The sequence below is a fragment of the Typha angustifolia genome, chromosome 13, assembly GCF_048772165.1.
Source record: "Typha angustifolia cultivar Huaian chromosome 13, ASM4877216v1, whole genome shotgun sequence".
Taxonomy (NCBI): Eukaryota; Viridiplantae; Streptophyta; class Magnoliopsida; order Poales; family Typhaceae; genus Typha; species Typha angustifolia.
In genome coordinates this window covers 1,300,440-1,315,803 of record NC_133251.1, presented here as the reverse complement: position 1 = coordinate 1,315,803, position 15,364 = coordinate 1,300,440, and the positions used below count along the sequence as shown (strand labels likewise).

The 15,364-nt window shown below is 38.5% G+C and overlaps 3 protein-coding genes across 5 annotated transcripts; 2 read left to right on the top strand and 1 right to left on the bottom strand.

Annotated features, from left to right (window-relative positions):
- Positions 1-1,563: 1,563 nt before the first annotated feature.
- On the bottom strand, positions 1,564-2,650 carry LOC140773895 (RING-H2 finger protein ATL3-like). Its single transcript, XM_073116674.1, has one exon. It carries the CDS (start codon positions 2,504-2,506, stop codon positions 1,718-1,720), a length of 789 nt encoding a protein of 262 aa, XP_072972775.1. The 5' UTR covers positions 2,507-2,650; the 3' UTR covers positions 1,564-1,717.
- A 693-nt stretch (positions 2,651-3,343) lies between these two features.
- Positions 3,344-6,866, top strand: LOC140772841 (GRF1-interacting factor 2-like). The gene is made up of 4 exons (XM_073115055.1): positions 3,344-3,613; positions 4,492-4,568; positions 6,084-6,168; positions 6,238-6,866. Exons 1-4 carry the CDS (start codon positions 3,536-3,538, stop codon positions 6,649-6,651), a joined length of 654 nt encoding a protein of 217 aa, XP_072971156.1. The 5' UTR covers positions 3,344-3,535; the 3' UTR covers positions 6,652-6,866.
- A 1,279-nt stretch (positions 6,867-8,145) lies between these two features.
- LOC140774512 (protein STRUBBELIG-RECEPTOR FAMILY 6-like) lies at positions 8,146-15,201 on the top strand. Of its 3 annotated transcripts, none has more exons than XM_073117532.1 (16): positions 8,146-8,327; positions 8,924-9,056; positions 9,139-9,210; positions 9,285-9,365; positions 9,445-9,516; positions 9,603-9,674; positions 10,058-10,129; positions 10,224-10,289; positions 10,372-10,437; positions 10,522-10,793; positions 11,855-12,075; positions 13,022-13,293; positions 13,558-13,693; positions 14,238-14,368; positions 14,563-14,719; positions 14,843-15,201. In XM_073117532.1, exons 1-16 carry the CDS (start codon positions 8,204-8,206, stop codon positions 14,987-14,989), a joined length of 2,094 nt encoding a protein of 697 aa, XP_072973633.1. In that variant the 5' UTR covers positions 8,146-8,203; the 3' UTR covers positions 14,990-15,201. The 3 variants fall into 3 exon arrangements, with proteins under 3 accessions (XP_072973633.1, XP_072973632.1, XP_072973634.1); XM_073117531.1 differs by having other exon boundaries at positions 8,147-8,327; positions 11,798-12,075; XM_073117533.1 differs by having other exon boundaries at positions 8,147-8,327; positions 8,924-9,061; positions 11,798-12,075.
- Positions 15,202-15,364: the final 163 nt, after the last annotated feature.

The following is a 15,364-nucleotide window of genomic DNA, read 5'->3' as shown; positions in this document are numbered from 1 at the left end:
AATTGAAAAAATAAATATAATTAAATTATAAAAGCCTCTCCAAGGTCTTAGATAAAATACGACAAATAAAGCGCAACCTATTTCGTTGCATTATGATAGTTAAAACACATAAATCTACAGAGCTTCTAAGTGTGGAAGAAATTGAGAAAGAAGCTCCGGCACCCATAAATATAAGCTCACTAATAAAAATACTAAGGTAAAAAAAAGATACTAAGGTCCGAAGGGTGCACAAATGGTCTTCACCTTGAGAACCAAGTGATGAGAGGGAACACATATACTACAACGCGAACCAAAAATTCAATACACTGGTCCTAAAAAAGCCTGAACTCCTCTCTCGCCAACTGATCACAATCGTTTGCAGCTGAGTATGAGATTTAGTGGAGAGCTAGACTGCTGTATTGATTTTTGATTTCAAGTTAAACGAAGAAATGATGCCTACTACAATTATCTGATAATACATCGATCATGTAGTTGGAATAAGATTAATGAATTGTGATAGAATTTTATGACCTTAGAAGGACTATATGAGAAAAGCTTGCCAAAAAGATGACTAAACTTGTACCAAAAACAAATTTGTTGCACAGAGATCTTCAGTATATGACATTGCAAGGTTTTTATGCACTGATTAACGTCATCTGGGAGAGAAATCAAAGTCCTGTAAGACAACAGACCAGCTTCTCCTTGGATTAAATCACATCACATACAGAACCAGATTATTCAACTGCATAAGCTTTCAGTGGACATCTGATAGAAGAAGAACAACTAGAAAAATCACTTGTTTTTCCAGATATTTTCCTTCAGATACAAGAGTTCAGAGGCAAACTATGCAAGTAAAAGGTTTATGAATTGCTGAATTAGAACAAACTCCACAAAATGAAGCACCAAAAAAATGGCAACATAAAAGCATGGCGTGCAGCAAAACTCACTCAAAGTCTGGCCAGAATCTATCACTATCGCTGAATAAAATCAAACGAAACAAAAACCATTTATTCTTTCCAAACTGGAAAACTCCAAATTCTATGTTGGAAGCTTAGTAAATGGATTCACACTTTCTTACACAAAACTAGCCTCTGTTCAAGCAGAAGAATTCAGTACTTCACACCTCCATAAATCGACAAAAGCTATTCTAGTTTTATGGAAGACGATCTTTTCGACTCACAATATTACAATTCTAATATCCTACAGTGAATCACATTGTGAGAGATGGTGATTGTGGAAACACTAATAAGAAAATTTATCAGCCTGCTTTGTGAAGACAATTCCAATGTTCTTACCTTACAGACTGTAACAGGAAATATAATAATCTGAATGAGACCACTGTTCATCAAGAAAGCGATATAGATATATAGTGAAGGTCAACATCGATGAAGAGTAAAGAACTAGAATGTCAATAATAGTTAGATTAAGACATCTAGATAAAGTGAAGTGATATGTCCAGATGCAGCTGAAATCAAGACTTATCCAGACCGCAATGGTGACCGAACCCAAATTTCTTTTCAACATTGATTTAAAAAGATTGCGACTATATCAAGATTTAACATAAAACATTTAAGGAAGCTGATGAATTTGAAGCATTATACATTCAAGGAAATCAATGTACAATAACCTCAGATATGTACAAGTTCTTCTATGTCGAGTTGCAACTAGTACCATATAAACAGCATATGAGTCAATGATGGAAGAAAGAAAGTTATAATAATTCATAATGAAGAAATAATTATGGCGAATTGGAGCTTCCACTTGACGAATCCATGGGTGTTTTAGGCACTGAGAATCTACCCTGCGCTACTAATCCATTCCCCTGCTCAATATCATCTCCTCTATGGCTACAAGAAGACCCAATTCGAATTCCTCTACTTCCCCTGGTTAACATCCTTCTCAGGGACCTCATCCTTCTCAAAGTCGGCGACTTTATCTCATCCACCGGTAATTCCTCAACCACTCTTCTTGGTATCTCAATCACCATAACCCCACCAACCCGATCCTGGGATCCTCCCAAAAACAGCATATTCGTGGGCAAATTCGGCGATTCCGACGAATACCCAATTGTCGGGTCTGCCTCCGGGTTGCCGGATCCCGAACTCTTGGACGCGTCGGCGATCACAGCAGTGCGGCAAAGCGGGCAAGTGGAATTTGAGCTCAACCACATATCGATGCACCCGACATGGAATCCATGGCTACACCTCGGAAGCATACGAGCTTCTTCTCCATCCGAAATCTCCGACAGGCAAATGGTGCAATCGAATCTAGACTTGAACTCCTGAGAGCTGAAAACTACCAAAGGCAGCGCCTTTATTGTCGGGGAGTCCAGCCCAGAGGTGACAACCCGCGGCATGTCCTGGTCAGGCGAGAAGGCCAAGTTGGGAACACCGCCATGGTGCCGCTTGGAGTAGAGGTAGAGGAAGACGGTAAAGACGAAGATCATGAAGACAACGACCACCACGGCGACTATGAGCTCGGCCGTGGCCGCCACGGATATGGCCACAGGGTGTCCGACGTCAGACATGAGAAGGAAAAAAGAGGGGCCTTTCAGAGATTTTTCCCTTCTGTTGGGATTCGGATGGGTTAACGGAGATTGGGTTATATAGGAGAAGGGTGGGAGAGGATAAGTATTGAATAAAAAGGGGGGACCAATGGAGACTAGGAGAGGAGGGAGGAGGGAGGAGGAAGGAGGTGACCAACCTGAGAGCTTCGATTGCGACGGTTTACAAAAGGCATGTGTCTTTGTGCAATGAAAGATATAGACTCCAAGGAGTTTGAAATCTCTAATGGCTGGCGCAGACACTGCAATGCAAAGATTTTCCATTCGAAACTAATTCCTATTATTAAATCATATTGTAGTACTACGACTACGTTCGTTAGTGGAAGAGGAACAACCTTCAAGAACGTGTAGCATTAGTGAGTTTGGTTAGCCGCCCTAATGGGATAATCCCAACCTTAATCCAATGTCACTTCCTACAAAATTATATTAAGAATAATGAAAAAGAGGATATAGAGAAATTTATTTTTATTATCATTTATACTCATTCTCATACCATATAAATATTTTATTTTTAATTATTCCAAAATATCCCTCTATATATTGTCCATTTAGTTTCAAGCAGGGACTCATGCGCTAGTTGAGTATTTTTGGTAATTAATTTTTTTAAAGATATATTATATCGAGCGTGGACTGGATTATTCTCGGCCTCTCGGGTACGTGTTGGGTTAAATTTGGTCAACCAATTCGGTCAATTCGGCCCAATACCCAATTGATTTTAGCCCACGTGCTTCCGCTCTAATATATGAAAAGTAGGGTGGGCACAGGCCTACTGTATAATCATACCTTCGTACTTGTCCCCTCACGAATCTTAAAGCAAAAGAACCATCCAGGCCTCTCTCTCCGGCTCCTAAACCTCCCAAAATTATTCCCCCCCTCTCTCTCTCCTTCCACAGTTCTTTACTGTGCCATCTCGCGTTTGGAGAGCGAAATAGAGGCGGTTTTAGAGAGAGAAACCGTAGATAGATACATCGAGAGGAGAGAGTGAGAGTGGTGATGCAGCAGCCGTTGCATCCGCTTGGTTCGATGCCGGCGGTTCCGGCAGCGAACATCACGACCGAGCAGATTCAAAAGGTATCGGTCGATTACTTGTTTTCCTGTTTACATCTGTAATTGATTCTAGGGTTTGATTTTTGTGTGGAAAAGAGTCTTCTTTTTTTGTTTGTTTTGTAAGCTTACTAGGGTTTTTTTTTTTGACCCGTGATAGTTGGTTAAGTTGTTATTTATCTTATCCGGTTAATCTGTAGGCTTTACTCGCTTTGCTACAATTTAGATTCATTTGGCGAGGTTTCCACCCTTTTTGCTAAGGAATTTCAGTGATTAGGAGAGTGGAGACAGTCCAAAATTGACAAGGATTGAATGATTGGTCGGTTTTAAGCAGCATTTCTTGACTCCAAGCTTGATATTTCTCCCTCGAGTTAATTGACATTGGTTAAAAGATCTGTCTTAGAAGAACTTCCTATTTCCAGTTCTTTTGCAGTTATTATGTCCTAGATATGTTATATATTAACTTGGACAAAGAAATGCAGAAAAGAAAATAGGAGTGTTTTTTAGCTGGTAAAAATCTATCTGTGCTTTATTGAGTAGTTTGCCACAAGCATTTGCACCTACTTATTCAGAGGTAGCCCTTGGGCGTAGTACTGAATACTTGTAAAATTAGAGCATCAGATATTGTCAGCTTCTCATATTGTGGTGATCTGCTCAGCGTACCAGAGTCGAACAGCATGGCCACATTGTCCGTGCAAATAAAATATTGGTTTACGACAAAGTGTTCAACTTTTTCTCTATTCTCCTCTAGGTTTGAATCCCTGTGTTCTGTTACAAATCCAGCAGAAATTTACTTTCTTCTCTAGCCTATTTAAGTATATCTTGTTCCTATTTTACATTTCTTTTCAATGTTTGCTGGCAAAATGATTGTTTAGTTAACTCTTTACTTTCTTGCTGTGATGTAGTATTTGGATGAAAACAAACAGCTTATTTTGGCAATATTGGAAAACCAGAATTTGGGAAAGTTATCTGAATGTGCTCAGTAAGTACTAGATTTTTTTTTTTTTGGTTTTCTCCTTTGTTTCGATCTTCTAAAAAGTACACGACATGCTGACTGCATTGCTACTTCCGAGAATGACTGCACTCGCTGATCATCTACTACCAATTCAATTTAGTTTTATATAAAGTGTGAATGTAGTGATGCCTGCTAAATTGTTATGTGAAGTATTGAAGATCATGAGGAAGTATTTATAGATGACACTTATACTGAGTTCTTGTTAATATAGATTTCCAGTGCCTATATCTGTTCAAACTTCAAACTAACTAGATTCATTAATTTGATAAGACCTTCTCTTAATCTATTCCCTTTTTTTTTATGAAGTATAAACTTTTATAAGCACTGTATTTGTTTTTTTTTTAACCTCTATTTTGTGAATGTGATCATATGTCATGTTTCTTCACCTAATGTAATAAGATTAGATTAGATCGCAATCATCTATTTTTCAGCTACATTTATGGTGCCATCTTAGGGCTTGTTTGATTATATGTATTTCTAAATGCTGCATTAGCTCTAAATGAGAAATCAATATGAGCAAAATCCTTAGATTCTTCCTTCTTTTCTTCTCATCTAAGGTTAAATCCTAAGATTTCCATGCCAATGCAGTGTTGGCATGTGGCTTGCACAGGGTTAGGGGTGTTGGCAGTGTCCTAACATTGGTGTTAGGCACTTTAGATGTTGTTTTGATGCGGAGGAGAGGGGGAGGAAACTATTGCAATGATCGATAGGCAAAAGAAACTATCGCAGTGGAGGGTTTGGGGAGCTCGATTGTCTAAGGAAGAAGACTATCCACTCAAGTGGATCCTCTTTTGAACTTTGACATATTGATAGGTTATTAGATAGACTTGAACTGTATAGGATCCAACTTAATTCCCCAATCCTTTTTCCTCTCCATCACCTAGGGCACGCCAGCAGCAAAGACGGGATGGCTAGGAGAGAGAGGGAGTGATGGAGGCTCGACGATGATGACTTGAAACCCAATTAAGTGTTTTCTCTATCCATCCCTCTCTCTCTCTCTCTCTCTCTCTGTATATATATTATTATTATTATTATTATTATTATTATTATTACTACTTGCTGTCCCTTCCACTTTGTTTTCTCCTATTTTTTCTTGGTGTCGGCACAGTGCATCGTCATGCCATGTGCCATGGTACACGTCATGTTAGCTGCTGATTGGCATGCGCTGTGCCAACGATAAGAAATCCTTGGTGAACTGTGTTGACAACTACTCAATTTGAGTGGATATCAAGATACATCATATGATGCCACTTATACTTGGAAATGCCAAGTTATGACATCTATAAACCAAGAGCTGAATTTCATATTACACTTGGAGTGCATAAATGCAGTTTTTTCAAATACATAATACCAAACACCCCCTTGTTGATTAAATCATGCATTTCCTTGATTGAATAGCTGATCTATGTTCTACGATTTCCTCTGTGGTCTGTTCTTCACTAGGTGCTAAAATGAATTATATCGGTCTTACTAATGGTTCAGGTATCAAGCTCAGCTTCAAAAGAATCTGCTATATCTCGCTGCAATTGCAGATGCCCAACCGCAAGCACCTACAGTTCGTCCACAGGTGTGTCATGGAACATATGTCGTCCATTTTTTAGTGCTGATGATTGCTGCTCACGTTTTCTGTTTACAGATGATGCCGCAGGGGGCAATGCCACAGGGAGGGCATTACATGCAACCACAGCCCATTTTTCCGCCCAGGGCTCCCTTACAGTTTAACCCACAACAAATGCAGGAGCAACAACAGCAACTACACCAACCTCAAGTTATGCCTTTCCCGGGGCACATGGCCATGAGACCCGGGGGCATGAATGGCATGCATGCCATGCACATGGAACCATCTCATGGGGGCAGTGCTGACCTCCAGCCAACGTCTGGTTTACCAGAGTTTCCACGGGGCAACACTCCCGGCAGCAATGCTGATGGGCGAGGAAGTAAGCAAGATGTAGTCGGTGCAACCTCAGAGCCTTCTGCCGATAGCCGTAGGAGTTCAGGCGGAGCAAATGCCGGTGGGGACGGGGGTTCAAATTTACCTGAGAAGTCCTGAGAGACCTTTGAACTTTGATATGTTGAATGTCTAAATATACTACCAATGTCTGATCTGATCCTTTCTTTCTGATCGGTGACTGTAAACCCCAAGCATGATTACTGGTTCTGGTTTTGATCCCTGTAATATGATAAATGTGATCTCTGACTTTCTTTCTTTTCCTGGATACTTTAATGTCATTGTGGTGCTTCATATGTGATGTGTTATGTGGTCAATTCCGCTGCAAGATACTGGTGTGAGAGTTGTTGCTTTTTTTATAAAAAAATTTATGGAATACAGCTGCTCAATTTCTCGCAGCCAAGATCACGCGTGAATGTGACCCGTTCTTCTTTGACAATGTATTAAAATTGTCAACTTTCTCCCTCATCTGAACTATTCCTACATTAAGATGCTAAGGTAGATTATGTAACAAGTAAAATTGCTTCTCTTTTGCTTTTCTGTCCTGCAAATTCCCATTGCAGGACTGTTGCCAATGACGTATTATTAGAGTAAATTATCATCAATCATGTTGTTTTTGGATATCTCTCTCTCGCTCTCTCTCTCTCTCTCTCTTCCTGTACCTTAGACTGCGCTCCATTAATTACATAGAAAATTATTACTTTGACTTTGGCACTTCGATCTAATAGTAAACGCGTCCCCCGTCGTGTTGCAAGTTTTACCAACTAACCCCCCCCAATCATCTTTGCGGTGCAGGGAGGTGAGAATAGGACGGTGATGGAACTGCAACAACTTCGTTAGAAGATTCTGCGCCAGGAGGTGACCACATCCCAACGAGGGACATCAGATGACGTCATCACTAAGTGCGGTCCAACGAAGCAGACCTCTCTTGCCACGTGGAACTGGTCGTCCGGTCTCCAGGTTAAGATTTTATTAAACTAATCTTATCTCAAGTTTTTCCTTTTCTTGCTTACCCATTCATAAACTCTTATTGCGACTAATTATCTAATAATCTAAACATTCCATGTGGTTTCTTAAGCTGGACGATTTTGGTTTTATCTAATCCAGCAATTAACAATTAATACCCCCACCAATTTCCAAATACCCCAGAGATGATCTTGTACTTATAAAATATTTATAAGTCACTGGTTTTGTGGTCCCAAGATCTATCTCTTTACCCACCAACTTTTAACTTTTTTCTTTTCCGGGAAGATACAAACCTCTCAAACTGTCTAAAATAAAACTTTATATATGATTTATGATTTCTTAAATCTCATATATAGATAATCGTATGGAGTTATTCTCAACTTGCAGGAAGTAAGGGGATTTTTATTAATAATCCTCTCTTAATCATCCAAATTTAACCTTTTGACCAACACTGAAAGAAAAAATTGGTAAAAAAGTATATATTTTACCACCTTTTCTTTTTTTATACCGACCTTTTGGATTTCTTCTTTTGCTGTCTGGTCTGCTGCTCTGATGCCAGCTAGCTTTCCTTCTACCCATACTCCATACAAAATAAAATCAATTTATAGAAAGAGAAAAAAGGAAAATATAAATCTTAGGAAAGGAAAGAGAGAGCACCTGTGAAGACCCAGCTAAAACTCACAAGAAGATGATGAAGGGAAAGAGGAGCAGAAGGGGGGTTGGGGAGATGGTGGAGATTGGAGTTCTGCTCTTCTCCTGTATTTTGGTGTGGAATCCAAGCCTTACAAATGCCGATACTAACTCGGATGATGGTGAGTGTGGTTTTTTTTCTTAACTTCTCAGTCCTTTTTCTTTCTCCAGATTAGTGGTAGAACAGTTAAAAAAAAAGGAATTTGGAAAGGAGCTGCAGTGGTCTGTGCTGTGTGGTTGAATTCTTCATCTTTTCTAGTGGCATTGTTTGATTTCCCATGCAATGGAAGAAAGGTGGGATCTTTGATTCTTATCTTTCTGGGTTTCGTTCTGATTTTGTCCCTTTGGGTTTGGGAGAGTTGTTGGCAGGAGTATGTATGTGGGTTTCATTTGGAATTCAAAAGGAGATTATTGGAACGGTCCTTTTGGACTTTTGCCTTCAAAATAACTGAATGGGTTACAAATTCTTTCCAAGGGGCTAAATCCTCATGTGTTCTCTATTACTCTTTTGGGAACAGGGAGGTTTGCTTCTATGATTTACTAATTAGTGTATCTGTTAGGGAGGGAGAAAAGTAAACTATTCTTATGGATCTTTGAAACACTAGTTCTTGTACTCAACTCTCGACTGAACTGGTCAATGAGATCTTGGTGTAAGATGATAACATTTAAGAAGCTCAGTGTTAATTCTCCTTGTCCATCCCTTGTACTGTGCATGCAGTTTCTGCTCTTAATGTCTTGTATACAAGCCTGAATTCGCCGTCCAAACTAACAAGCTGGAAGGCAAATGGCGGTGATCCATGCGGACAATCGTGGCTGGGCATTTCATGCTCGGGTTCAGCAGTTACAGCAATGTGAGGTGACCTTATGCTGGATTTACTTTTTCAGATGCATTATGGCTCTGTCTGATATCTGTTCTTTATCTAACTGCATCAGCAAATTGCCTGGTATGGGACTTACTGGGACACTGGGGTACAACATGAATATCATGACTTCACTGATTGAGATGTGAGTTTTTGCTTGCCCTTCTTTATATATTTACTTTGTAGAGAGTTGATGTTGATCTCTTAAGTTTTATGCAGTGATCTAAGCAACAATAATCTTGGAAGTGGTACCCAGAGCAACCAGATACCTTATAATCTTCCCCCTAATCTCCAGAGGATGTAGGTTATGCATATAATAGATGATTCCAGCTGTTTTATCATATTCTGATGGCTGGCTTATTCAATTTTTGGCCTGCAGAAACCTGGCACAGAATCAATTCAGGGGAAATATACCCTACTCAATTAGTCAGATGTCTTCACTTCGATACCTGTAAGTGACCTTGTGAATCTGATTGCATTATATTATTTGCACTTTATTTGATGCTTTCAGGCTAACCCAAGTGTTGCTGGATCTAGAAACCTTGGCCATAATCAACTCCAGGATGCTCTCGGCGATGTGTTTTATCAGCTGTCCAACCTAGTAACAATGTTAGTAACTTTCTCTGACCAGATCTATCTCTCTGCTTCCACAGTATGTGGTAAGATAAGAACTCCCATTTTAACCTTACTAAGTCTGATTTTCTCGAGAAGTCAATCCTTGAGGCAGTTGATGGTATAATTTCTGTACTAGTTATTCAACTTCCCATACCTGCAGTGCTAGCTTACTCGTGGAATATTTTTCTCTTTTTTTTATCTCGGTGGTCTTGAGTTTTCTTGATGGGGATTGAAACCACCTGAGACTAATTTTGCATATAACAGCAAGCAAGATGCCTCAGATCCTTTAAGTGATGTGACCAAATGCACAAGCATTATTGTTCTTCACACCACATCTTTAATATTCTAGATTTATGAATAAAGAATATGCTGTGCAGGGATCTCTCCTTCAATGCTTTTAGTGGAGATCTCCCACAAAGCTTCAGCACCCTGTCAAGTCTGACAACTCTGTAAGGAATGACTTGCAAGATTCATGAAGTACTTTGATTTATGAATTCAATCTGTAAATCTTGTGCCTATTATTTTGACATATCTTCTCATCAGTTATTTGCAGAGCAACCAATTTACAGGCTACATAAATGTCCTTGCGGACCTCCCCCTTAAAGATTTGTGAGTTAATAATGCTTATATGACCACAGTAAGAAGCTTTTTGTATTCTAGTTGAAAATTCGTTATTTGCCAATGCTTTTAGGGATGTTTCAAATAACCGCTTCACTGGATGGATTCCTAATAAGTTAAAAAAGATAAATAATCTTCGGTGAGTACTCTACTGACTTTGATAGCTTTGTTTGTGCAATTATTGGTGGAACGTGGAACTCATATATCTTATATTCTTTTGTAGGACCGACGGCAATTCCTGGAGCTCTGGCCCTGCACCTCCACCTCCACCATATACACCTCCGCCAGTAGGTCGACCAACCAAGCCTGACCAGCAATCTGATGGCGGTGGGAAATCTGGTATAGGTGGTGGGGGTATAGCTGGAATTATTATATCTATATTGGTCGTTGGAGGAATTGTTGCATTCTTCTTGATTAAGAGAAGAAAAAGGAAAACGTTTCGGGAAGAAATTTTTGAACAAGAACAGCCTTTCAACCCTCTCGATGAACCTAAAGGCAAGTGTTTATACTTAGAGGAGCTAAGACAACATTTTCGTCTTGTTATTCTCTTCACTCTCTTGTATTACTTTCATGTCTATTGTATCCAGCATTTTCATTCTTCTGGATTGTATACCAAATATACTCGTATTTTGTTGATGTATCCATTACCTAAGGGGTGGACCAACTCTTGCAGGCATTGATGCCTATAATCTGTTGAACCTTGTCTGTTCTTCCTTTTGTCCCTCCTGTTGCCAGCCTTGCACATATTTGTTGCATGCAATAAAGACACTTGTCATTTCCGTTCCATTACAGTGGTGGAATTGGTAACCGTTAACTTTTGGAACCCTTTAGTGAAAAGGAGAACATCTATGCGATAGTTGGAGTCTTCAGTTACTACAGTGACTAGTCATACACATTTCAGATGTTTTATTTCTGCCACTGGAAAACCTGAATTATCATGTTTATATATTTGTCGTAGTATTGTATGCATTGCATGAAACATTAACTTTTATTCTGACATGGAACCATCTACATCTTTTCTTTCTTTCAAGTATTTGGCACTTTTGTAGGATGTGAATAATTGCTGCTACTAGTACCTAGTACGGCATGAATAATTGCTGCCAGTACTAGTCGCTAGATAAGTTAGAACTTCTCAAAATTAACCATTAAAAGTTATCTCAACCTTATGGACACATTCTGGAGAGTTCCACAGTTGATTTTTTTTTTGCCAATTATGAGTAGAGCTTTGATAAATAATGGAAAGATTTCCATTATTTCTTTGGTAGGTAAAATATTTACTGGTCTCCTTTTTAACACTGGTCCTACTGGCTTTGACATGTGATAGTCTTACCATTGTGCAATAAGTTGAGCCAATAGCTTTCATGCTCTCTGTTCTTTCAACTGTTGACATGAACTCATATAATTAAATTTTCTCAAATTACCAGTACTATTATCATTTTTCCCTCAAGTTACCAGTACATTATCTTTCCTTTTCTTCTCAAATTACAAATAAATCGCAGAGATGAAATCTTTCCAAACATCAATTGACACAACGACATTACTTCCAACTGCTCCAGTCAGTCTAAAACCTCCTCCCAAGATTGAAGTGCAGAAATCATTCAATCAAGATGATTTCCAGAAAAAGCCTGTTCCAAAGAAAACCATTCCAACTGCCATCAAAGCATCTTCATATTCAGTAGCAGATCTGCAGATGGCAACAGACAGCTTTAACATAGACAACCTTGTTGGTGAAGGTTCTTTTGGGCGTGTTTATAAGGCACAGTTTAACAATGAAAAGGTATGCTCTTCAATTTGTGCGAGGATTTTCTTTCTTTTTTTTTCTAGTGGAGATCTGGACAATTTTCTTACTAGTTTCTGTGTTCTTAAATCACACTTTCTTCTGGCATTGGTTATATGTAGTAAAAACATCTATATGAGACAATTTCATTCGTATTAAGGAGCTAAGCACTTGAGCACAATGTGAAGTCACAGAAAAGCATAAAATTAAATGATTTGGAGTGATTATAAAACAGATACTTATCGGAATGAATTGAGTTCCACTTGGTCCCTTGGTTGAGGTTTGATGCTCAAAAACAAGATCTTTGTAAGGCTTAAGCTTTGTAAAAAATTTCTTCCGTCAGCATACAGGTAGAGAAAGGAAATCATGAGCAATCTATATTTGTGATATGATGTTGCTAAACATTATGAGGTGCTTAGGCAGTTATTTTTGAAAGAACAACATAACTAACAGAAGTCCTGGATTTTTGTTTCAATATTTAGGTTTATGATGCCTTGCTATTCTATTACCCTAGGTAGGTAAGACGATTTTTTTTTTTTAAAACTTGGAAGTTTGATGATTCAAAAGAGGAAGCATGTGCCATTTGTCAACGACAACAAAGAATAGGATAGGTGTCCAACTCTAATATACTTTTCAAGGAGAAGTTGATTAGTTAGATGTTATTCTCTAGCTCATGGAGGAATAGAACAATTTTGAATTATTAGTTCCTTATCTAGTCTGCAATCAAAATTTTCAAGTTCCCTGCTTGAGTAATTTCATTTCAATCTTTAGTAAGATAATTCTTCTCTTTTCCATAGCGGATAAGGCTCTTTCTGTATAGATATTTCTTCATTTGTTTTTCCCCAGCAAAACTGCTGCATCATATTCTCAGTGAAACAGCAGTTATGTAGGGCAACCAGTAGAATTAAACGAGCTATAAATTTATCCCTTGAAATATTTGCTACAGGTTCTGGCTGTGAAGAAAATAGACCGTACTGCGTTGCCCAGCCAATCATCTGAGGACTTTCTTGAGTTGGTTTTAAACATCTCCCACTTACATCATCCAAATCTGACCGAGCTGGTGGGCTACTGTTCGGAACATGGCCAACATTTGCTGGTTTATGAATTTCACATGAATGGCTCGCTGCATGATCTCCTTCACCTCTCAGATGAGTACAGCAAGCCACTGAGTTGGAATACTCGTGTCAAGATTGCACTAGGCTCTGCTCGTGCATTAGAGTAAGTAGAATGGATAGTATTATCAGCATCATTTCAGTTTTTATCTGATGCAAAAGTTTTCTATGGTAGATAAATGATTAAGGATAGTTTTGCTTTCAGATTTTAAAATATGCATTCTTTATGTTCAACAATTTTCTACTTGATGTCAGCTAACTAACTACTCTATAACCTTAACCTTATGAAGAATGGCAGTTTTAATTTCATATTTCTCCTTCACTAAACTTGTACTTAAATATTTATATTTTTCTATAATGTTAATTCCAGATATCTACATGAGGTGTGCTCACCATCAATCATCCACAAAAATTTCAAGTCATCCAACATTTTAATTGATACGGAGCTCAATCCCCGCCTTTCAGATTCTGGATTTGCAAGCCTTGTTCCTAGCCGGGAATTTCAGGTAGTTGTACATAACATGCTTTGTACTGTATATTGAAACTATGGACAAGCCAAAAAAATATAGATTATACCATATTTTGAAGTGCAGTTGGATTTATCATCCATTTTATCTATGGAGCTTATTATATAAACTTAGTTGAACACAAAATAGAAATGATTCATACAGCTTTCCCCAACTATTCAAACCTAAAGGGTGAGGGTGCAATTATGCAAATGGGTATGGAGCCTGTAGTCTAGGAAGGTACTGGGCAAAATTCTCTCTGAAATAATTAGTAAAAGAAGAGAGGTGGTTAGCATGGCAAGTAGATGAACAGCATGAGAGATGAGTGTTCCGCAAGTTCAATCTTCTGGATCTATTTCTAATATATGAACATAACAAAATCGTGTTAGTTTGTAACAACTGAGATAGCCTACTTCATAGTATACACATTTGTTATCAGCAAACCATATACATTATTGTAGTTGTTTCTTGGCTAACATGAACAACCTGTCCCTGAACAAATTATATTTTCTGTTCCATGATGTTGTTCTTGATGTTTGTCCAGGCATCGGATCAAAATTTGGGATATAGTGCCCCTGAGGTTGCGATGTCTGACCAGTATAGTCAGAAGAGCGACATTTACAGCTTTGGAGTGGTTATGCTGGAGATTTTGACTGGCCGGAAGCCTTTTGACAGGTAATAAATCTATACGCATAAAGTCTACATCATGAAAGGATTAGATTGCGACAGGAGGGATCTTGTTGAAGTTTGCTTTATTATTAATCTGTAATATCTCCAACCAAATTTGGGTGCTGTTGAGATGTGTCATCAAGCAATGAATCAAAATATTGATCTACTTAAGTTTTCATTACTGTGACAAACTATTGCAGCTCTAGACCACGATCCGAGCAGTCTTTGGTTCAGTGGGCGACTCCTCAGCTACATGACATTGATGCATTAGACCGGATGATCGATCCAGCCCTCAAGGGATTATACCCTGAAAAATCTGTCTCTCGATTTGCAGATGTCATTGCGCTGTGTGTTCAGGTATATTATGCATTTAAACTCAACAGTCTACATATAGCTTGTAAGCCATGAGAAAAACTAGTTTCGGTAATCATACTATACGTGGGGTTCAATACCTGTTCTTATAAATTTCAATTTTGACAGTCTGAGCCAGAATTTAGACCACCAATGTCAGAGGTTGTGCAAGCATTAGTTCGACTGGTTCAGAGAGCAAACATGAGCAAGCAGATGTTTGGTGGGAATGGACAAGGGACTTCTCGACGAGCTGACGACGTGGGAGATTTTCTCTAAAACTGCCCACCTACATTCACATATTTCAGCCCGGTTTTCCAAATGTATGATGTGTTATGCATGCATTTCCAAGAAGATATCAAGTTTGAAGTATTGGCTTTGGCAAACGACTTATAACATATATTTTCATATTGATGTAATTCTAACATATTCTTTGATTCAGAGTGCCACCAGCTATTGTGAATAGTTTACAGGATTGGTATCTTTGGTACTATTGTAATCTCTTTGTCCAAAATAATTTGAAGTGGTTCTCAGAGTAATTATGTAGGGCCAGGTACAATATGGCAACTGTACATTTAAAATGAAGATTAATTTCCCATTTAGCAATATAAATTCAATATTAGATGAATTAAATATATACGAAACCAAAGAATG